The sequence below is a fragment of the Cicer arietinum genome, chromosome 7 (assembly GCF_000331145.2).
Source record: "Cicer arietinum cultivar CDC Frontier isolate Library 1 chromosome 7, Cicar.CDCFrontier_v2.0, whole genome shotgun sequence".
In the NCBI taxonomy this organism is placed as follows: domain Eukaryota; kingdom Viridiplantae; phylum Streptophyta; class Magnoliopsida; order Fabales; family Fabaceae; genus Cicer; species Cicer arietinum.
In genome coordinates, this window is record NC_021166.2 from 7,306,742 (window position 1) to 7,332,186 (window position 25,445).

The 25,445-nt window shown below is 30.7% G+C and overlaps 1 protein-coding gene and 1 non-coding gene across 3 annotated transcripts; both read right to left on the reverse strand.

Moving 5' to 3' along the window:
- Window positions 1-8,554: 8,554 nt before the first annotated feature.
- On the reverse strand, window positions 8,555-21,616 carry LOC101506465 (transcription initiation factor TFIID subunit 2). 2 transcript variants are annotated; one of them, XM_004508519.4, is made up of 25 exons: window positions 21,281-21,616; window positions 20,710-21,049; window positions 19,949-20,094; window positions 19,767-19,833; window positions 18,388-18,587; window positions 18,141-18,294; window positions 17,898-17,982; window positions 17,684-17,775; window positions 17,027-17,152; window positions 16,842-16,895; window positions 16,250-16,318; window positions 15,890-15,987; window positions 15,449-15,793; window positions 15,283-15,370; window positions 13,979-14,104; window positions 13,826-13,882; window positions 13,294-13,373; window positions 13,163-13,205; window positions 12,713-12,799; window positions 12,085-12,174; window positions 11,940-11,998; window positions 11,761-11,851; window positions 11,516-11,681; window positions 10,662-10,845; window positions 8,555-10,113 (listed from the first exon to the last, which is right to left on the reverse strand). In XM_004508519.4, exons 1-25 carry the CDS (start codon window positions 21,394-21,396, stop codon window positions 8,892-8,894), a joined length of 4,185 nt encoding a protein of 1,394 aa, XP_004508576.1. In that variant the 5' UTR covers window positions 21,397-21,616; the 3' UTR covers window positions 8,555-8,891. The 2 variants fall into 2 exon arrangements, with proteins under 2 accessions (XP_004508576.1, XP_004508575.1); XM_004508518.4 differs by having other exon boundaries at window positions 15,283-15,373.
- TRNAF-GAA (transfer RNA phenylalanine (anticodon GAA)) lies at window positions 19,019-19,091 on the reverse strand. Its single transcript has one exon. It is a non-coding gene; the product is annotated as a tRNA-Phe (tRNA).
- Window positions 21,617-25,445: the final 3,829 nt, after the last annotated feature.

Here is a 25,445-nt window from a genome sequence, read left to right on the forward strand (position 1 = left end):
CTGTTCTGAATCTCTGACCCTTCCTATTTATTTGGTCACAATTGTACAAGTTCAATGTGTAAGAGCTGTTTTTAATTATTGATAACAAAGATAACTGATTGATTTTTTATTTTTTTTTGCATCAATTAACATTTTAGATTTGACATGTTGATGAGGTTTTCAATTTGTGATGCTACCTCACATATTTCCACCATTGTGTTTTTTTCTTCTTCTAAAAATCCAACTAAATAAGGGTTAGGGTTATTTAATTTGTCTATGTCTCTAATTCTTTCCAACTATAACCCCTTTTTAATGATGTTATCAGCTTATAATCTTTTATAGAGGTCAATGAATAGACACTTGGTGATCAATCCACTATATATCCACTTAGGATGAATTTAATCAACTTATATTATTAAAAAATTGACAATTAGGCATATTAGTGAAATGATGGACATTGATAGATTGTTAATTTTAAGTCATTCAAGGTTCAAACCCTAAAAACTAACATAATCTGTTAACATTTGCATATAAGAAAAAATAAATTGTCCACATATTATAAGGGTGAGGAATGATAGTCTATACAAACATTTAACCGCAAAATAGATTGTTCGTATAACTTCAAATCAAGAGTCAAAACAACACCGATCAGAAATAGTCTATACAAACATTTTTCGGCAAAATAGTATAGAATGATAAAATGGTTTAACGAAACATTGTGAGGATCGGAGAGATAAGAAATCATATAGACACAATTTTTCATATTAACATTTCTAACAATTGATTATTAATATTTATCATCTAAAATAATTTTTAGTCGCCACATCAACTATTAAATTTTGTGAAGACAAGAGTTGAGTTTTTTTTTATTAATTTGTATATACAGGTTGTGTTTAGTAAAATTTAATTTACCTATTAAAATATATTCTCACATTTCCTATTGACCATCACCCATTGATCATATTTGATTAGAACTTGTAATAGACGAGCTTAATTACCTTGTTAGACTTGGTTGCAAGGCATCACAAAATATATTTAATATGGTTAGTATGCTCTCTCAATATATGTTAAGAAGCAAAATTACATACATGAATTTTGAGGCTTTAGGCAGAAAATTCAACCTTGTTGTTGTTGAATGTTTTCTATGATATATGAGCGCAGTTGTTTTTATTATAACTCCATAACCCTCTTAATTTTAATGTTAGCACAAGTCTTGAATTAACCTACTTTATATGATTTTTTTAGTCAGATTTTTGGATTTTATATTAGAAAATATATATAAGTTTAATTTATCATGTTTCCTATATTAATCAATATGAGGGATTAAGTTATTTATATGTGGTTCTATAATATTTTTTCTAATCAAGTTTAATTTTAGGTATGAATTTTATACCCAGATCAAATTGGTCCACAGCCGCTATATATCAAGATTCTTTAAAATAAGTAAATTATGTACTGCATGCATAATTTGACTCCTATTGTATGACCCTCATATTACAATCATATTGTAGGCTTTATATTGAAATGTAATACTCAATTTCAACATCTTCTAGAGATATAGTTAGTTATATGATTGGTTTGGCACGTAGAGAGCTACATGATAGAGTGATATAAGAAGGAATAAGATTTAATTCACATTCTTAAAAAAACACTAACTTTACTAATATTTATATGTATTATCTCAAATTAAAAATTTAGTCTCTCACTTCTTCTTCATCTATCAAAGAGCTTGTTTAAGATTTTATTTTTGTTTGGAATAATCTTTTTAAGTCATTTTATTATATATATTTTTTTAATTTGAATAACTAATTTCCTATATATATTTAGTTTTGTGTGTGTTTATATATATAATTTCATCAACTAAGTGCAATTTTGTGTTGTTTATTATATTAGTGAGATTGTTGTTTATTTTTCCGCCTTAGTGCCGTATTACTAAAGCATAAAATAAATGTCTTTATTATTATTATTATTTTCACTCTTCAAAAAGACTACCAAAAATTAAACTTGAATGTGAAAATATGTTCCATAAAAGGATATATATATATATATATATAAAGTTGTTGACTTATTTTTCTTTAATCATTTACAGAAAAAAAAAATTGATTAAATTATATGATATAGATCTTTACTTAGTTTAGTCTTTTTATTTTCTTATCTTTATAATGATATTTTGTTTTATTATTAAGGTTTAAATATGTCTTTCATTCTTGTAAATATATTACTTTTTAATTTTAGTCATCGTAAGTTTTTTGTTTGAATTTAGTCCATGTAAAATTAGGATTTTGATCCCTAACGTCAAATCAGAAGTTACAAAAAAGAGTTGATAAACGGTATGGCACGGAAGAAAACAGGGTTTTTCAAAAACCTTAATCCCCTCTTTTAATTTTTATTTATATTTTTTAATAAAATAATACTAATTATTAAATAATAATTAATAAATTTATTAATTAATAATTTAAAATATTTTATTTTTTAATATATCATAAAAATGATAATACACATTTATAGAAGTATTACCTTTATATAAAAAATTAATGAAACGAAAACACAAATGTGTCATACTCCACAAACGAAGGAATAGTATTTGGATTTATCTAATATTGACGTACAAAAAAGTCCAAATATAAAATATCAATTTCTTTTCATTTTTATTATTATAAAATCTAATCTAATTCTATTAAGGTCTGTCTATCTTCAAACTATATTTAGGAAGTCCAAATTAGAAGCATGCACATTATTTGAATGCATCTAACATGGACCTTTAAAACTTATTAAATATTTCTTTTCATAAAAAATATTACTCTAATTAACTCAATAACACTTATTTGTTAAATCTCTTGAAAAAAAAAATTGCCACCCATTGTGATTTTTAATATTCTATTAAAAAAAATTACTCTAATTAATTAACTATTTTGTTTGAATGTAGTAGTATAATTTATCAAAAGAAAAAAAAAATTATTTATGCAGGTTGTGTGAGTTGAGAGCAATTGAAGTCCTGTGTCAGATGTAATGATAGCTAGAATGGTAGATACAATGTTCTGACCGTGAACTAGTCATTTCATGATATATATGTGTTCACTCACATACAAATTAATAATTAAGGGTTAATTGTTGTTTAGAATATTAGCATATAATATATTTGATGCACGCGGTCAAAAGTGAAGAGTCAACAAAGAAAAAGATAAGAAGATGTAGGTAGGTAGATAGTAATAGTACAAGATTTGATCCTTTATATGGCTGGTTTGTAATTTCTATACGAACGGAATTACTGTTTAGGTTCAGAGTATCAGCTTCACTGTCACTATTATATCATATGCTCCTTCTTTTCTCTCCTATAAAGTTTCAATTATAACTTCTATCTCTTTCACAACACACTTTTTTTGGATTTTTTCTTTTAACTTTATATCATCATTTTTCTAACATGCCATTAAACTACATAAAATTTGTTAGAGTTTTATATTTCATATCAAGATAATAATATTTATTAAAATTTACTAAAAATAATAAGATTTACATTTTAATCGTATTCATATAATTAGATGTACTATAATTTTAGTAGACGTTTTTAAATTTAATTGATAAATATTAATATTATTAAATTGAATGTAATATTTAAAATTTAAACACAAAACGTGAATTAATTATGATGATATTCAATTGGAGTTTGATATCCATCTTGATCCAAATTCAAACTTCTTTTTACTCAATCCATATTCAAATTTAAATGCACCAAAATTTAATTTAAGTTAAATACTACTCGTATTCCTTATATTTAATTTCAATTAATATTTTAATTATTTATCTTTTTTTTCTCTCGATTTAGTCATTTATTTTAATTTTAAGTAACAATTTGATCTTTTATGTTTTAAAATGTCAACAATGTTATTTTTTTTTTACAAAAAATCTATCAAAATTTTCAAACAAAACTCATAAAATTAATTATATTCTTCAATATAATATAAATTTCATCAAATTTGTAACTCAAATATTCAAATAAACTCATATTTTTATTTTTTATTTGATGTTGTTAAAGATAAAAATATAAATTTATTTCAAAATTCAAGTTATGAATTTGATGAAATTTGCATTATATTAACGATGATAATTAATTTTATAGATTTTGCTTGAAATTTTTTATATTTTTTTGAATTTTCACAAAAAAAAAATAACATTATTAATATTTTAAAATATATAAAAGATCAAATTATTACTTAAAATTAAAATAAAAGACCAAATTAAAAAAACTTTGATAAAAGACTGAAACTTAATTGAAATTAAATTAGGAATTTAACTAACTATATTTTTATAAACCTTATGGTAGTTGTCTTATGTAAAAAAATCATTATAACATTTGTTTTATGTATATGAATAGCTGTTTTTTTTTTTATATATAAAACAAAATTATTGGACATCCCTACCAGTTAGGAAAATGTGTAAAAACAAGTAACATTTTGCAGCAGAAATCTTAGGCTTTGGCAAGAAAATGAATAAAAATAAAAAGAGCCAAGAATTGAGGCCTTCTGATTTCATTAATGGATCCCAGAAACAGGGAGACCCCAATACAAAAGCCCTAAAACCACCCAGAAACTCACCCAGATCTCAGATCTCAACCGTTGGAGACATCTTCAGAGCCAAATCCGTACATACCAAAAACTCACAAAGAAACCAACATTTTATTTTATTTTAAAATAAATAAATCCAAACCCTTTTCACCAGAGAATTTACAAAGAAGAAGAATATCAATGAACGTGGAAAAAGGTAGAAAAATTATAAAGAAAGAAAACATGACATATATAACAAACAGAAAGAAGAGCAAATAGAAAAGAGAACATTGTTGTTGTTTAATGATGAGTAGCCCTAGCTAGCAAAAAGGTTTTGATTTAGTGAGAGGAGAAACCCTAATGGACATTAATTAATTAGTGGTTTGTCTTTCAGTAATTAATAATGATGATAAACTTGAACAAATATCATAACCGTACTGTCATGTCGTCTCTTTCTTTCTTTTTGGGGTATTAGGTATTTCACTTTTATTCTTAATTTTATGCCAACAGTGGTTAAGTATATGTACAAAATTTTGTCTGTTGTTGTTTGAACATCAAATTTAAAACATCTAGTGTAAAAACATCAATTTTTTTTTTTTAAATAATTGAGGAAATTAATTTTTAAGTAATATTAATAGCCAAACCTAATACTTCAAGTATATCAAATTTGAAACATTGTATTTAATAGTGGTTTATAGTGATTTTTGGTTTAATGTTAAATTATCAAATCCAACCTCAAACGAATGTTTAATCAGTAAACCGTAAAGTTCAATGAATTATGTCTAAGTATTCAACAAGCAGTTTCTACATCAAACATTTATATTTGATATTTGATAGAAATGCTGTCAAAACTTTGGGAGCTAAGTTAAAAGAGAATATTATGAAATTAAGGAGAAACACTTGCATTGAATTTAAATGAAAGTTAAGAGAATAGTGAATAAGTTCTTAATGAAGAAAGACTAAAAGAAAAAAGAGGGCTCAATCCCATTTAAATATTTCGAGCTATGTATACCTAATTCCTTCAGATTTTGATTCCTATTTCTATTTCACGTGGATTAGATTAATGGTAGTATGACACTTATTGTGGAAGTATGTTTTTTGCTAGATAAGCTTATGATTACTTGTCTTTCATCTTGAGTTGGATCAGGAAGGAATTTTGGTGTTAGGGGATGGGAGAGTGATCATATTTGTCTAAACTATTTCTCTTTTTAATTTCCCACGAACTCATATGAGCAATTTACAAATGAGATTTGGAAATCGTTTTTAACAAAATTACATTTTTTCAAAATGTATACTTTGAAAGCGTGTGTTGGGCGTTGGCAAAAGAAACTATCTTTGTTGTGTGCTGGACTATTGGTGGCTTGGGCTCTCCATGTGTCTTACGGGCCCTCATTTATTTTGATTAATGATATTATAAACATAAAATTAACGATTATATACCCCCTAACCTATAATTGAATATATATAAAAAAATACCTCTAAAATGTTAACATTATTTTTTCCAAAAATTTTCAGTTCCATTAATAAAAAAAATCTGAAGTGACTTTTATAATTAAAACAAATATAAATCATAAAGATGACTAATAACTACTAGCCGGATAATTTTTATGGTGAAAAAATACATTAATGGTAAAGATGACTAATACACAATTTTGAAATATGATCTACACCCTTTATTTATTTATATAATGCTATTTGTTGGTTTTTATTTTTGGAAAAGGGTAGTTTTTATGCTGATTAATTTTTTATTTATTATAGATAAGAAGATATAATTTACCTACATTTTATCATATCAGTTGAACTAAGATTTAAAAAATTATATTAATTATCTTTTATTATTAAACATGGAAAATTTAATTTTTTAACTGTAAAATTAATATTCCAATATTCCACAATCAATAGTAGATTAAGTTACCAAAACAAAAATAATATCTATTACAAAATGTTAAGATATATATATATATATAATATATCTTGTAATGGGTACAGCAAGCATTTTTCATTTACAATTGATAAGAGACCAAATCATTTCCAATGTCTAGTGGTCATTTTATTTTTAACACAAACCATAATAGCAAAACATATTATGAAGATTCCTTACATTGTATTGGAGTATCATCCATCCCCTAAATTTAATTTAAAAAAAACATATTATGGAAAATAAAGATTGCTAAAGCCACCCCCAAGAAATGTAAAGTTCCTCTAATGAAGAAACTTATTAGTAACATCTACTAGCTATTAGTTCAGAGAAGCAACAATGAATAGAAACTAAAAATTAAAGAAAACCGCAATAAAAGAAATGAAACTGGTCACAATTATAAACAAAACTGAATGCAATTACAATTAAGTTACCTGGGAGAGAAGAGATAGATTTGGGGCTCTTAACATGACTTAATGTTATTCTGAAAACATGCAATGTAATTCAGCAAACTTTATTTTTTATTCATGATTTAAAGATGAAAATAAATAAATTGTGAAACAGAACATGTCAAAAAAGAACTGACCTGATATTGTAATGGGAGCAGAGCACCGCCATGGAAAAAGTAATCAATCAGTTTTCACAGAAAGAGAGTGTTCTAGTTCAACGGAAAATTGCATATATATATATAGTCATGAACATGAAAACTACAGAGTATAGTATAGAGCATGTGCCTCCACATATAGGGTAATTAATGGTTCTTTGTTCTTGTGTCACGTAAAAGAAAAACGATTATATATAACAGTAGCCTCTCTAGTACTACTACTAGTATTTACAAAATTTTAAGACTGTTTGGATTTACTACATTTATTTTTGTTTTTATCGAAAGCGTAAAGATGATGATGGTGCATGAATGTATGTATTATATTATTCACATTTGTGGTTGTGCGTAGATGATTTAGAGATGAAACTCAATTTGGAAACAGATATACATCATATCATACAATACAACAGCTGATTTGGGGCACCGAGTACTAGAGGCAAGTACGGGGAGAAAAAGACATCACATCAGTGATGCCATTCTTTTTGACCTTTGGCAATGTTACTGTTACTTACTTTATGGTACTGTTACAGTATAATTTATAACTTATATAGGCCAAACTGTGAGGAATAGAAAGTGAGCGACCTCAGACAATAAATGCCAACGAATACACTGTCTTACTGTATGCTCAGCTTCAGACTGCTCATTCAAAAAATAGACTAGATATCACTATTCACTGTGTTGTGTCTTGTGTGTGGGGTAGGTAGGTTTAAGCACGTTACGCTTTACCATCAAAGTCGCTAAACCAAACTCCTTTTTCAGAAACACTCTCAAAATTAAACAAATAAATATTCACTAAATTACGCACAATTTTTTTTTTATTCAACAAAATTCCGTACATTGTAAGCAGGAATTTCTCAAGCTAATTTTGGGCGTGATAACAAAGTAGGAAGAGATTAAGAAGTGAGAAGAAAAAAAAAAAGAGAAACATGTGAGATATATAACAGACTTGATTTATTGTTTAGTATGAACCAAAGAGAAAGATATCAAGAATGCACAAAAACAAAAATACTCTAAAATAGAAAAGGAAAACATTCAATATTATATATTATTTGAATAATTTTAATTTTATTCAACTTTAAACTTAATTTTAGTTATTAAATAGTTCTTATCCTACCTCGTTACACTGTTCCTGCACCACATGTCATCGATTAAAAGCAAAAATACATCAAAATTGAAGCCATTTTAATATAATCTGTTGTTGGTTGATATAAAAAGTCAAAATTATGTTGTTTTAGTACATTTCTTTATATTATGTCATCAAGTTGAAAAATGTACACGAAATTTTACAACATTTTTTTTCTGAAAATAAAATCATTAAAACATCAATAGCTTCATGATAATAATAATGATAATGAATAATAATAACATCAACAATAATAATATTACAGTTCAGTCACTGCTCCCCTGAAAGTGCATTCAAATTTTAAAGTCAAAGTTTAGGATCACTCACCAAATTCGGCCTTAGGGAAAAACGTCTTGGCAATGAACACAAATTGCTAGAAAATATAGTGCTGATAGTCAATAAATATCTATATTTAACCCGCTGGATTTGATATTACAATTTTAAAGAACAATACAACAAAATTGTAAATTTACAACTGAAGCAGAGTTACAAATTTACAACCATAATCTAAACATCGCTCCAGTCACAATTTGAATACTATACGATTGAAATTGCAATCATATTTCTATCTTTAACCAGATTAAAAAACTACCAACAAATAAAGCTCGAAGAAAATCATACTAAGCCGGACATTGAAAAGAAAACTACATCCCAGTAAATAAAAAGGACATTGTTACTTTCATTCTAACCTCTACAGAATAAAATAGCAAATTTTAATTTTAATTTTTATGACTTATTGATCATTCGATTTTTAATTTTAATTCGAATTTTGGGTGCACCAGATGTACCTTCAGATGCCACGGGTTTGGTATCAATCCTTCCGATTTCTGGTTTGGTATCAATCCTTCCGATTTCTGAAATAGAATTATATCCGCTTGGTTCAACAGATTTCAGATGCTTTGCAACGTCCACTTCAGGTTCATCTTTCTTACATGACAAGTCTATGGAAGATCTTTTTGCATCATCACTCAGCCGTTTTGCCAATTCTTTTTCCTTGCGCTTTTTCTCTTTCTTCAATCGTTTTCGCTCCAAATATTCTGGGTCATTTGGCTGTCCTTTGTGACTTTCCCGTTTCCGTTTCTTATCTTTATCTCTGTGTTTTTCTTTCCCACGAGCAGAAACTACTTTGCCAAATGATTCTCCATCAAGATCAAATCTTGTAACTGAAAGTGTTTGAAGGCTGGCGAATCGCCGTGCATCCGCATCTATATTGTTATCCTGGATAATACTAGATGGTGATGGATCATCTGCCTGGGGTTGAGAGTAAACTACACTTGAATCGGCAGTGCATTGGAGTTCTTTGACCAATTCGTCACCATCACTCAAAACTTTTGCACTACCAATGCTGGCAGTCATGCGAGAACCATGATCATGGCAAGAATTAACTTCCTCAATATTGTGATTACCAATGCTAACAGTCTCCCCAAAATTCTTCTGAGGTGCATCTACTGAAACTGAACTGGTAGCTCCGTGGTCATTTTCATTTCGTCCACCTAAAGAGCGTTCAACCATTTGATTATCAGTATCAGCCCTACTGGTGGCAGAAGATTGTTTAACCTTGATTTTGATTAGCCTTTTTCTTTCATGGCTATTCGATACAGTATCTGCTTCCTTGAAAATTTCATTGGGAGCTTCAATCGGTGGTGGTGCTTCAGGGGGAAATTCTGTCAAGTCCTCTTTGGGTGTCTCGAGGGGTGCTTCTTTTAGAGCTTCAATGTGTGTTTCATTGGGAGCTTCACAAGTTGGTTCCTTGGGAGCTTCATCAAGTGAGTCCCTCAAAGCCTCAGCCATAGTCATATCTTGTGTAAGGTTTTGAGTGGAACTTGGAAGTTCCAAAGGTTTACTTTCTGAATCAAGAACAAATAGGTTCCTCTGATAGTTAGAAGCTTCTGTAAGACTCATATGCAACGTTCTACTTTCCCTGGGAATTCCATGTAGAGTTGGGGGTCTGCAGATAACCACAGATTAGCTTTCATAATGGATTTTTTTATAACACAAACAATAACTTCAGATAACACACTCACGTATTCACTTAACCAATGTTAAACCTTTACAGAAATAGTAGAAAAGTATAAATGAAAAATAACTATAAAATATTGCATTTTAAGAATAGATTGGTTTCCTTCCTAGGAAACAAAATTTTCAAATTTCAAATACACCTAAAAAAATTTCTAAAATATCCCCTTCCAAATGGATTTAGCTTTGGCTATCAAAATTACCTAAACAGTTGAAAGAAATTATCTACAATATTCGCATTCCATTTAGTTCAATGAATTACAAGAATAGAATAGACAAAGTACACATCAGCAACTAGGTGAGTGAAAAAATGTAGGCCAACAAAATCTAACTCTTTTCTAGAAAAGACCACATATGAAACAACTGGTAAGTAAAAAATCAGACAACTGCGTCAAGCACATGTAATATTCACACAACAAAACTAGCTAATTGGTGAGGTAGCTTTTCATTTCTAAAAACATATAATATACTCATTTCTACCTTTTTGCCAGTATTTGTAATATGCAGAACAAGTAGTGACGAAGAAAGACATTATTAAATGCCATACGTCCTTCTAATAAACTGAGCAAAGAGACAAGAGTTTGGCTTGTAATTTCATCATTTGAATTCAAAACATCTCTCATCTGGCATAGCCTCATAACATGGGTGCCCAGTTTTAACTTGCCTGCAAAAAAGGAATGTAAATTTATTTTGCAAATAATCAAGGTAAAATCAAAGAAGAAAATGAAGACAAAAGGTATATCATTACATATAATTGAGGGTAAACTGAAGATGAAAATATAAGTATAGTGAAACAAGGATGATTCTTGCACAAGATATAGTGAGTATTTGCTTCACATATAATCAAGGATAAACCAAAGATGGAAATGCAAGTATGGAAAAACAGAAGAGTCATTCTTGCACAAGATATGGCGAGTATTTTCCTTGCATAAAATGAAAGGGAAACCAACAATGAAAATGAGAGGAAAAAGTATAGAGAAACACAAGAGTGATTCTTGCAAAACATATACCTAGAATTTGCCAACATTGAAAATCCAGATAATTATGAATCATGGGATCGGATATAAAATCTCGTGTCCATTATAAGTTCACTTGAGCAAATTACACAATATTTTATTTTTCTTTAATTGAAAATTATAAAACAAAAATTCAACAAGATTTTATGAATAATTGAATACTGACCATCGAAAACAAAATTTTAGATAAACTATACATATTTAGAAACCAGCCCAACTCTGGCTAGGTTTTTATAGATGGTTTTGATTTCACCAATTCTTAACCATTTTCTAGACTACCAAACATCATAGATCCTCTTGAAGGAAATGATTCACAACCTCTTAAGGAAGGCTCCTCCTGAACATATTTGGTAAATAGAAGAAGTGCTGCATCAATGCCCTTGCAGTGGAATTCGAGATCAAGGAGTGCTCGGCTGGCTTCAATTCGTACTTGCCAAATTGCCTTTAGGTCTCGAAAAGGCTTTACAAGTTCATATACACGATCCTGTAGTGAAGCTTTAGTGTTAGATATGTTTATGACAACCTTTGAACAGCAGTTTGATGCTAAATAAGAAGGCACCTACAAGAGGAATGAACCCTGAAAGCTTTAGGGCAATCTGGGTCAATGTCCGGATACAACTGACAGTCAAGATTCCATTGTAGCTTGGCATGAGACTAGCAGATGAAATTTCCAGAGATGAAAAATTAGTTACAACTTAAATTGATAAATCTGCCATTACTAGTAAGGAATTTATCATCTTACCTATCAAATTGTAAAAGCCGGTCAATGCGCTTGAGGAGTGATGACAATAGGAGAATACTCTGCCATTAGTTTTATCAGAAAGATGCTTAATTGTCAAAAAAATTATGTTAAAGGAAGGAAACAGATAGAGTAATATTTCACATACCTGTTGCCCAAACTCAAACTCGCCAATTGACTGGACCAATGCAGAAAGCCAGAAGACATCTGAGTAAGGGTTCCCAGTGTTGTCATTGTACTGTAAAGAACAGGAGCATAAAAATGGTATACAAAAAGCTATTAATAGAATTTTTGTATAACCAAAAGCAAGAATCAAATTTCCCCAAAAGCAAGAATCAAATTTCCCCAAAAGCAAGAATCAAATTTCCCCAAAAGTAATCTCACTGCCAAACCCAACATATGATTCCAAATACGTAACAAAAAGTGGTGCAATATAAAAAAGAATTAAGAAACAAATAGAATCAGCAAATGAGGATAGATAGTGGCTTGCTACAGTCAATGGTAGATGGCCGAACAAGAACAAAACATTGTTGCATGATATACAATTAATATTAGATTTTACATAAAAAAATCATGTGTTTACCCTATATCAAACATCATAAACATTAAAATATTTTCTAGCATTTCTTTTTTAAGGAAATAAAGTTCTATGCTCTAAAGTACAGCCTTTGCAAGTACACTACGCTGATTGCCGTATAGTTGGGACAACTACATGAATAAAACGATATCATAAAGTCATAACATATATTACATCTAAAAAATAGACTATCAAAAACCTTCAATAGCTGTAAAACAAACTCAATAGCCTCTCTTGGGCTTTTCTTGTCAGCAGCTCTGATTGTAGCTACGGCATGTGGAATGGCCTACAGCAGTGAATTATTAAACAAATTATGATTTGCAAGTTATAAAAGAAAACATTAAACTAGTTTATCATCTAACCACAAGCAGAATATACATAGCACATAAGAATTATCACAGGATGCAGAAAGGTTACAGATAACATAAGATTTGCATATTGAATATTCATGTTCCTAAATTTTCAAGTCACTGAATTTCTGTTACACATAGTCACATACCATTTTGCATAAAATGCAAGTATATTTAAAAAACACAAAACTACATACGACAACTCCCCCAAAATTAACTAATGTTCAAATAGTGTGATTAAGACATATATCAACAACATCACACAAGGCATTCATACACATCCTACCTCCTTGCATTACCTCAAGAACAAAATATTCGGCAAAATCATGAAAATCGTTTGGCCTGGCAAAAGAACACATCAAAAAAAGTAATTACTTAATGTTTTCAAAGTTAAATGGGAGAAATTGAATAATTATTGGCGCAGTCTTACTTTGGGAGTCCAATGTCAGGATCAAATCTTCGACTCTTATAAAATTTCACCAAATGAAGTAGACCAGAAAAATCAGTTTCCTGCTTGACAATTAAATGAGGTCAAAATAAGCCATGGTGAAAAAAACCATCAGCATTTTTTATCAAGTAAAAACATTAATTTGTATATGTGGTAGGAATAACAAGTTTAATCGAAATTCAGATTCACATTTCAACAAATTATATCCGTTAACTTCACCGATACTCATGTCGTGCAACAGCTGGTCAAAAATCAAGCACAAGTGTTACCAATGAACTTACTAACTATAACGTTCTAAACACAACCACGTGTTTTATATGCCATATTTGCCAAATAGTGCTTTGCAAGTTACCAGTAGTCAACAATTATACCATAACCACATCTGACAATAATGAAATTATTCCATTGAGGACAGCCTACTTCATTAACATTTTCCTCATGGATTTAATATGTACTTTGCAATCAAAAAATATTTCATGAGGTCATAATGCAATAAGTCCTAGAATTTGAATACCTCAGATGATGAATTCGCCAATGCAAATGCTGCTTCGATTCTTACTCTCCAAAAAGCCTTAAGTTAGAACCAAAACATTCCAGATTTTAGCTTAGAATTTTAAAGCAATTAGTGAAATTATTGATACACTATACAATACAGAACGCATCAAACCTTGGAATCGGTAAGAAAACTGTTCAGGGCATTCACAACAGAAAATGATAGCTGGGGTGATGACTCAAGGGCTGCAATTGCTTGTGCCTGAGCAATAACATCTTTGTCCTTCTCTAATTGGTTAATCTAAAACAGCATATTAGCTCATTAGAATCAATAGATACCATCGATAAAAAAGATACGAAATAATAAAACCAACAAAATGAATGAGCGTGATTAATTTGTAACAAGGCCAAAAAGACAGATTAACACACGTCATTGCATGTTTTATGTAGTTGGACTTCAGGTTTCCTCAGTAGATTAAAAAAGGTTTGAGTAATAGCAGCATGGCAACTCAATCTCTTCTCTTAAGATACACAGATGACTTCACATTCATCCAATACTTTGCTCAACTTTCTATCATATAGAGTGAAATCAATAATAGCCCACGGCTATAATGTGGAATACCTGGAATCCAAAAAATGGAGGACCAGCACACAGATTCTACAGACCATCCCTTAACATAGGTTTTAACCAAACATACCAAAATACTAGTAGTTCTAAAAATTGACCATTCTCCTTGCAATAGTTAGACTATCCCCACAATTGAGCTCAAACATTAATTTTCACCATAGCTGTTTCAACTCAGTGTTATTAATTGACAGGTGAGCCCAAGGTCTGAGACTAAAACTTTGTCCTCGTTAGATAAATCTCAACATTAAATCAAATATTCAAACCCCCAAAAATGGTGAAGGGGAGACCAGATAAGGATAATTACAAAACTTTGTTATAATGTAAGACATCAAAGATATATAATTTTGCAAAGAAGATACTAAGATAGTTTTCCAAATAAACAAAAAAACAGGACAAAAATATATAGTTGAACATGCAGTTCCTCTATGTTAAGTCTTCGCCCACAGAGGGCCGCGACAGTATAAATCCTGAGCTCAAACAGCAATTTTCACAATAGTTGTTTCAGTTCGGTTTTATTAATAAATAACAGGTGAGACAAAGAGGTCTGAGACTAAAAAATCTGTCATCGTTTGATGAACCTCCACATCAAATCAAATATTCAAACACCAAAAATGGTGAAGTGGGGACCAGATAAGGAAAATTGCAGGACTTCGATTTAATAAAAAAACATCAAAGATATAAAGTTTTGCAGGCAAGGTCAAAAATTGTTTTCCAAATAAACAAAAAAAAAAGGGAAAAAATATTTATTGAACATAAAATCGCTATCATAGGCCAGTAAACCACAATACTACTATAACTACAAAAAATCAACTGGCTGCACCAATGCTACTAAACCCTAATCTCATCCTTACCCACATCTGAACTGGTTGATTAAAATGATTCTCAGCAAGGTACTCCATGTCAGGATCTGCTCTGATCCATAATAAAGGGGACTCTGTACTGCTATATGATAGAAAAATGTCAGAAACTCAATGACAACGCTACCAAATGATTAGAAAGATAGGAAAAACAAAAAACCTGGAGCGCATATCCATTGAAGGCACATCGCCATTATCATCAGAGCCATCAAGTTTTAAACTTTTCTTCGGTTTCTGAAACCGTCTAGCAGCAAGTCTTGAGTGGCATTGAATTTCCAAAAGCTGCCATGCTTCTCCAGCCATTGGTAGAATCGGATGGTCATACATACCATCAAGTTCATACACCCTGATACTCATCATACCAGGCCATCCAGAATCTCCATCTCGATTTTCAGTATCTGGATTAACATCAAGAACAGCTGTACTTGAAGTCTGCAATGCCGTGCATCCTCGCAACACGGCCAATTCAATCATATTCTTCCTTTTGTTATAGGAAAATCCCATCCTTAGCAGCAGCAATAAGAAAAACATCAGAACATGTACAAAGAAAAGCATTCAAAGAATGAAATAGAATAGTAACAGGCAACTCCTTATTCCACACCTTAAAACAGGACATCCACAAGAACCGACCCATCGGGGAAAGAAATCTTTAAGAAACGGACGTTCGAGATTACCAACCTTGTTAGCAAAATGTCGAAACTGCAAAATAATAAAGGCCGGTTATCATATCCACATTATATTGACCGAATAAGGAAACATGTTTATCCAAATACTGCATGGCAGAAGTAACGACACTCCTACTCTCAGTTTTAGTGAGTTTTTGCAAGGACTTAAGGACTACTTTATGCATTGAATCTAATTACAAACAAAAAAAAAAGGTTTTACAGTTCTATATCTACAAGATGATTTAATAAACGCCAAATGCAGATAACAACTATTCACAGGACCAGAATCCAATTACCTCCTTAGTACTAAGTGTTTTTACGGATCGCGTTTTATCTTGAGCCCGAGTAACTATAGTTTGCAAAATCTACACAACAAAATGAACAGAAACAAGAATAATAACCGTCAAATATTCCATTCGAGCACATAAATCCAAGAAGGGAGGGCTTGCAAATAATCAGAATGAGAAACAAGAAACACAGTAAAAACTAAAAAGATCGTCCACTAAAAACGTCTCAATGTGTACTACCCCCTAAGCTTATTGATAATAGTGGAGCAACCAATAGCAAAGTCGTGTCGTTCTGATGTTTTTGAAATAATTTTCAATAATTAAAAATGTTAAATTCATATTAAAAGATAAATATATTAATAAAAAATAATTATGCAACGTATAAACATTTTCCAGGAACTTAGATGGGTAAGGAAACATAATTCCACCCACGAGCCTTAAGCTTGAGTGGCACAAAAGATGTGTGTATAATGTATTGAGCATATGATAAGTCATGGAGTGTATTATTAAATGCCACCCTATCAATCAGTTTAGCCTTATTAAATGCCAGTTAAATAGGATACTCAGAAGCAGAAATAGTGTAAATGCTAACAACTCTTACTCTACGGAAAGATTCGGGACCCATTTGTTTTTCCAGCATCTGAACAACTGCCACCTGAACAAAGTAAGGTTAAAAAAAGAGGGAGATAGAGAACGATGTAATTTAATACTAAACAAGGAAATACATTAGTGTATAGACTTGTTTTGTAGCTACTAAATAAAAGGAAAGGAAAGGAAAAAACATACAGACTTCCAAGATCTTATTTTTCCATACAAACCAATGCATTGTGTTCCATATAAATCCTTACAGGAAGCTGAACAGCTCAAAACCGTTGCTCCACTATTATCAACCTTGCACACAGCACAATTTGCCTGCAGATTGTTTTTTGAGCATACAAAAAATGTAATTAGCATTGTAACTTCTGCACATTTTAACTAAGAAGATAATGATCTGCTGCTTCAACCTAGAATGACATTAACCAACCATGTTTAACATGGCAAACAAAGGGCAGAACACATCAAATAAAAAATGAAACTCGGCAGGCATTTTATGAGATGAGAATCCAAGCACAAAAAGAAGGAATATGCAACAAATATTTGAAATTAATCAATAAAAAGTTATAGAAAATTAATGAATCAAAACAAACAGAGCAGAGAAGATAAAAGAGAGTCAGCTTGATATTTGAGATTTCAAGTCAGCACCTTCGAAACCAAAAGGCAACCAGACCCACAAATACTTTTATAAGCCGCACATGACAACTCAAAACAGTAACTCCCCAGTAGCAATGGTGGTATGACACAATTTCACACAGCCATAGAGTGCATGCTACCATAATTTGTAACAGCCTAATTCTAGATGAGTAAACCTTCAGGTGACATATTAACCCAAAAATAAAAACAAACCTTGTATCGCTGATAACGTGCTTCGTTATTACCCAAATGCTTCTTAATAAAAAAATCTGCCAAGGAACCAGCGAGCCCTTCCAAGAGCCACTCTGCAACATGCAAATAAGCATTCACCAAACATGTTAGAGGAAACACAACTTCTGCAAAACTTACAAAGAATCTGACTAAAACAGCCAATTAAGCAGTACAGCAATATCCCATGGCATGTTACCATCATTTGGTGACTCGGGAGTGATATAAACACCAAACCACTGTCTTGCAAGGGCATATGCAAGTTTCACCCTTGTATCAATAGTCTGTCACAACAAACAAGATTTATTATTCCCTTAGAATTTTGTTGGCAAAGCACCCAAACCATAGGCAAAAGCCACATAGAAAAAAAAAACTGGTTTATTATTCACAAAGGAATTAGAAGTTAGAAAATAAAGTAAAAGAATTTAAACAATAAACTGACCTGGTCAATAACCTTCTCGTCATACAGAACTTGAGAACTAAATATACTCATAGAAGCTCCTAAACTCAATGATGAAACTGCCATCTCAGGCTCTACAAAAACTTGCTTATACGAATCAAATGGGAATTCTACAGAAAGATAATCCTTATAGCAGCTGCTCACCAATAAAAGTCCAAATATCCGATCATTATACAATTTCAAGATAACAGTTTCAAGCAAGTAAAATTGCAATTATCGCATGTTAAACCTGAAGGCGTTATGGAAGAACTCCACTGTGTGCTGCATCTTTGCTAGATTAGCTGGCAAACACATATGCGATATGAGACCAAATTGGTGATCGGGAAGAACTTCAAATGGGGCAACAGCCAAGGATATCCACCTTGCAGCAACTGGAACATCTAATTTATAGACATATGTTTTCCGAGGAGGATTGTCCTTGCTTAAGACCTGAATAGGAGAGATGATTCAAGCATATGCAAAATTAACTCAGCAATGCATATAAAATATAACGATAATTTTCTTACATGAAAAATTTATTAAAGACAAATGAGGTGATTGGATAAAATGAAATCCTCTAAAACAGAAAAAACAAAAAACTATAATAGAAAATGGTATCATGCAAAGTTTACATCCCATTGCATGTAGAGGATAGCATCAAGTAATCAACTATTGGTAAAACAAAAGAATAACATTTTATTTTCCAGCTTGGATAGAATCCCTCCTTTCCTTCTTCTTCATGACATGGAAGTAAAAGACAGTAAGAAGTTGCTAGTAAGTTTTGCATAACCTAAATGTACTTTTCAATATTAAGATCTATATAATATAAGCCAAATCCCATAGGCAGGAACATTGGTTAAATCTTGACCCCAAGAGATGCATGCGGTGAGCATGGATCGAACATGCGACCTTCAGATCTTCAATCTGACGCTCTCCCAACTAAGCTATCACCGCAAATCAAGCACCACCAGCCAGAAACCAAAATCCGGCCCGTGACATTGCAGAGTTGTACCAACACAACAAATTGACAGTGATAAGTTGATATCAATGTATGGATGACTGAGAGTAACTCTGGAAATCGTTCACCAGCCCCAAATTGAAATTCAAGCCATAGCAAGTGGGAGTTGTGTAAAAATAGTAGTTATAAGAACATATAAGGGCATTTTTGGGATGAATCTCATTATCCCAAGTGAAAAAGAAAAATGAGAAGAAACAAAAGGGGAAGTTTGCATCCAATACAAGGAGGGAGAGAAGTCAGAAAGAAAGCATCCTCCATGCTCAAACCTCGCATATTTTACAGGGTAATCCACAACATCCACTAACATCGTATAAAGGAAAAGGATATACATTCCAAATTGTATGACATTCCTCCTTTTAGTCTTGTGAATGAAATATAAATCAGTAAGTTGGAAAACTACAATTTTCAGTATCCAGTATTCAGTATACAAAACTAAGCCATAGCATCACATTTGTTCTACCAGACATCTCAAGCTTCAGTGATAGACAGCAAAAGGGAGTAATCTCTAATCACCGTAGGAAGGAAATATCATCTTCTTTTTAAAAATGATATGTCATACTCACATGCTTTCAAATTAAAATTCCAAAACATTTTATATCATTCATTTCTACCTGATATAGCAAGCTTCCAGTACTGACAGCCACAAGATTGTGTGCTACAGTGAACTCCAGGTCATAACTGAACATGAACAACACAACAAAAATGACTTCGAGCTCAAATAGTACATAGTAAATACTGCTGTTACTATAAAATGTGAGCATGCTCACACAAACACGAGAAGTAACATTTATACCAGCATTGCTGTGAATTGTCGTCTATACAAGGGAACCAACACCTTGCCCTCCTTATCTGATTATCGGTATGAAGAACATTATCTCTGAAGTGGATTCCTGTCTCTGCCTTTTCTATGCAATAGTCAATACGAACCGTTCTCACATTCTGCACCCAACATCAACCTACATGAGAAAACACAAATAGTAAACCTCACCACAACAACTCATTTTCTCACATTTTCTAAAATGGTTTCACTATCCCACAAATTAAAAGCTATAGCCAATTTATTTCCAATGAATGACTATTAGAGTGTATATTGCATATCAAAAAGCAAAACGAGGAGAAATGTCAGTACAACACAATAAATCATCATTCATGAGGTGCCCATAATATACAAGCCATGCAACAACATGATGAGACTTGGGAAATCAAAGCAAAAGATAATGCTCAATAATGGAGCTATTACTGTGAACTTGAGTTCATACTTAATTCATACTGAGATGACCTATTCGCAGCTAGTAGTCTGTACTTAATTCATATTGATATGACCTATTCGCCATAAAGAGTCTATTTACTTTAGAAGATTGACTAGAAATTACAAATACATCATATAATTGAATTCAGTCTATATCTAATTACTTCTGATGATACATAATTGTGAATAATGTACAATATATATTATTATGAAATTCAATTGCCAAGTATAGGGTTCACAACACAAACAAAACTCTCAAAAACAGCTGAGCATCCATGTCATCATCATAAGACAGCAACTATAACCTGCTTAGGCTCTGCAGTGGAGTGAACCCCATTTTCAGCAACAGGTTGTTCCTGAGACTGTTCAGTTTCAGTCTTGAAAGGTTTACAACAATTAATGAGTAAATTAGGCACAAGTTCTTTTTCCAATGAAGACAAGTACACTGAAACAGCAGCATCAGCAGCAGAGCTAGGAGAAGTAACCGAACTCCATCTCTTTTCATCGTCCAATTGATGATACTGATGAGGGTAATATTCAAACTCCGTAGGTTCGCCATCAACAAATACACTTTCAATCCCTAGATTTTCCGCGTGTAGACCAACGATCCCAATTTCTGGTACCGCAATTTCCAATTCAGTGTATCTGCAAGTTAAACAAAATTAAATTAATTAATTAATTAATAATAATAATAATAATAATAATGACAATGACAAAGGCAATGTCTCGAATTTAATTAGGTGATTTTGAATCTAAGTCGAAGAGAATCTATAAGTACGGGTAAAACCTAAAATGCGATTTTAGCATGAATGAGGTTAAATTCGAGTAAGTGCATGTGAAGGAGTGAAATGGAATTTGCGAGAAATAGAAACGAACCCGTAAACTAGACGTTTTTCCATGTCGATGGAAAGACAAAGTTTTTGGTGGTGCACTACGGCGCCTGAGTTTTCAGGCTTTGGGTCTTCGTTCTTTGGTTTGCGAGGCTTTGCCATGGTGAAATGAGAACTATAGAATAGATTCTAGATGGAAGTAAATCGATGCTTCTTACTCTCAATTTCGCGCACACGCACACTCTCTCTCTCTCTCTCTCTCTCTTTGGGTGTGTGTGTTTTGATTTGTTTGAGCGTACTAGAGTGATTATTTATAGAGAAGCTTAACCAAGTAGGTGCGTGTTTGGGTCAAGCCTAGAGCGAGCGATGACGATCTAGTGCGTCTCCATGCCCTACTAGGCCAAATAACTTTTACTAATGTATTTTTCCTTCATCCCCTCTCAATAAATGGTCTCTTTAGTGTTCGGTTAAAAGATTGAATAATTTTAAAAATGGCAAAATAATTTGTTTCGTAAAAATTACAAGTAATGATTTTTACGTTTTATGAAGCTATAAATTCATTTCAAATAATACACTATTTTCAGAAACAAAATAACTTCCACTCATCAAATATTTTAAATGAAATGGGTGAGAAATAAAAGTATTTATGAAAATAGAAATAAAACTTTGACAACTACATATAAATATGTCTATGATTGTTTTTATTAATAATTCTCCAGAATATGTTAGTATTAACCAAATATATATTTTATAAACTATTTTCGATAACATTTCCATTATTATTTCTCAGAAAATTTATATTTGGAAATATAACTTCTAACTGCAAAATAAACGTTTATTAAGTGGGAAAAAAAAATTATGTCGTAAATAATTAAATACTTTAGAAAATTTATGCAAATTTAGCCACATTATTTCTCATATCATACCACCGAAATATTTTTTAAAAGTATTGACAATGGCTCTAGGATGAACACTTCAACTACTCTTATGGCATTCATCTTACATTAACTTCTCAATCTCTTCCACCTCAGGTACATAAATTATGTTTTTAAGAGTGTGTTTGGTTGGAGGGGATGAGAGGTGATTTTATTTTTAAATGTGATTGGTTCAAATTTTAAGAAAGGAGAAATGGGAGAAAAAAATTTCTTAAATGATTTTTGTTCTTCATTTATTTTAAGGGAAGTTTGGAAGGGATGTGAGGGAGTTCATATAACTTAAAAGTCATCCAAAATATTATTCTCCCACCTGAACCAAACATAACCATTAAAAATTTATCTCATCTCATATTTTCCTATTTTTTAAATCAAACATGTCTCTATTTCCCATTTTTTCATCAATTTCATACAAATATATTAATTTTCCTCTCATTTGTTGAACCAAACATATCTTAAAACCAACTTATTTTCCTTGGACTACTAGCTCCAATTAGTCCAACATATGCAAATCCAACTTTCAACCTTCTCTAATTTCATATACCAGACTATAGTCATTTTCTACATACCCAACACTACACTTATAAAGAGTTATTAACACGCTAAGCTTGTGGCCTTAAAGTTTTCTATCAAATCCATCACTTTAATCATCAAGTAGATACATGTAAGGACTTTGTACTCATAGCAACCATTGCTACATTTACTTAACATGCATGGGTGGCAACGAAGCTCAAAATATAATCTTTTACAAACTTTACACATCACATTTTTCTCGTGGTAAACACTCTATGATCAAGCATACTTAAATCTTTTATGATCATTATACATCACAAAACCATGGCAGTGTATTTGTATTTTAAGCACAAACATCATGATTGTTAACTCTAAATCACTGTACGTAATTTCACTCACGAGTCTTAAGTTTTCTAGAGGCATAAGCCACGACTTGACCTTTGCATAAGCATACCACAAAAACTCATCTTAGATGCATCACAATACACTGCAAAAAGGTTCACTTATGTTAGGGGAAAAAAAGACGATGATGATGACAACTTTTTTTTCCAAGGTCTCGACAATTATATTCACACCATACATCCCACATAAAAAGAAGATTGACCCTTGTGAGCCAATTTAATCAAAGGCGCTATTGTTTCAGATAAACCTTATATGAACCATTTATAATAACATGCTAAACCCTAAAAACTCATAATATTATAATATTTGTCACTGACTTAGGTACTTCCCACTATAACACAACTTATAACCTAGTCGTGTACATGACTATTCTTCTTCCATGTCTCACATGTCATATGACACTGATATCATCCAACCAAAACTCACATTTAGACAACTTGGCATAACTATTTGTTCTTAAGGATTTTCAATAATATTCTCAAATACCCAACAAGTTATTCCTTAGATAAATAATACACCAAAATATATTCCACAAACACAGCAACAAAACTATCTAGATATGGGTGTAAATTTTTATTCATATAGTTCATGAACACTTCTAATGTATTGGTTACACAACAAGACATAACTAAATATTCATGTTGGTCATGATAGGTCATAAAAGCAACATTTGGTTCCTATAACTTACTCATATTTGATAGGAACCTAACCTCAATTTTATCTCACTAAACATACAAGCTTGTACCAAATTGTGATACTTGATGTGCAAAAAGTGCAATTAAACTAAAAAAATTTATTGTCAGTGACTTTTTGGAAAGAAAATTGACGAACGAGGTTGCAACACACTGCCCTGAACACAAACACTTTTCCGAACAACTTAACAAGATAAAACCTAAAGGCCCGTTTTTTCGTTGCCATCTATAAAATGCACCGTTGTTTCTCGTATTTTCTCTTCGTGGTCCATTTAGTGGTTAAGATAAGAGAGTAAGACATGAGAAACTACCATATTGTGTCATAATCAATTTTTTTGATGAACTATAAAGATAAAGATAGTATAACTCAATCCTATTACTTGTCCTATATTATTGCCTCTTCGCAACTTTTACCATATAGGATAAGGTGGGTAAGAATCGAATAATAAGTGATAACAAGGCTTAGTCACATTTATTCTATTTTTAGATAATTAATTAATAACTTCAATTATGTGTCTCTATAAGCTTTTACAAATTAAGGGTGGGGGAGCGGGGGTATTATTTTAATATCTTCTAAATAAATGTGAAAGTAATTATAATATACTAATTTGAGTTTATTTTAAAAATAATACAAGGGATAAATAGTTAAAATTAGTATTATGATTTACAATACTTAAAATTACTATTATGTTTTTACATGTTTTTTTTAAATAAAAAAAAAATAGTCACTAAAGAATTAATAACCCTTTGAAATGTATAATTTATACACCACGTAAATGATTGTCATTAATCAATATGTTAATTTATTTTATTTTTGTTTTGTTTTGGATCTTCTAAATAAAAACTAGAATAATTATTGTACAGTGATTTGAGTTTATTATAAACACGGTAAAAGGGTGCAAATGTTTGTTATTAAATAATTAGTTAAATTTGTATTTTTTAATATTGTCAATATAAAATAAGAATAATTATAATATACTAACAATAATATTGTTATGCTTTGATTGTTTCACGTTGTTTTATGTGAAAGTTAACAACTAAATAAATATTTGGAGTGTATAATTCAAACACAGAATAAATATTTGTCATTAGAAAATTAGTTAAATTTGATGTTTTTTTTGACATTTTTTTAAAAAAAAAAGAATAATTAGGATATACTAATTTGAGATCATTATAATTATTATACAAGGGATAAATACATTTCACTATAATTATTAAAATAAGTGTTTTTTTTTATAATAAAATCGACATAAAAATTTGAACAACTATAATAAGTGACTATAATTTTTCACAATTAGAAGTTTACAACTCATACGCAACACATACATTTATCATTAATTAATTAAATTTAGTATTTTTTTCCATGTTATTATAGATATCATAGAAGGGATAAATATATTTAACTAAATAATTATTTAAAATTAGTGTTTTTATTTTCACTTTGTTGTCATAAAAATGAGACTATATAATACATGGACTATATTTTTTTACACATTTTTTATTTCATGTTGTTTTTCTATAAATAAATAAGTTAAAAAAATAGTTGAAGCATACAATTAATACATGGAAAAAATATGTAATTAATTAATCAATCAATCAAATTTGTATATTTTATATCTTTAAAATAAAAACGAGAATCATTAGAATATACTTAAGTTAGTTTATTATAAAA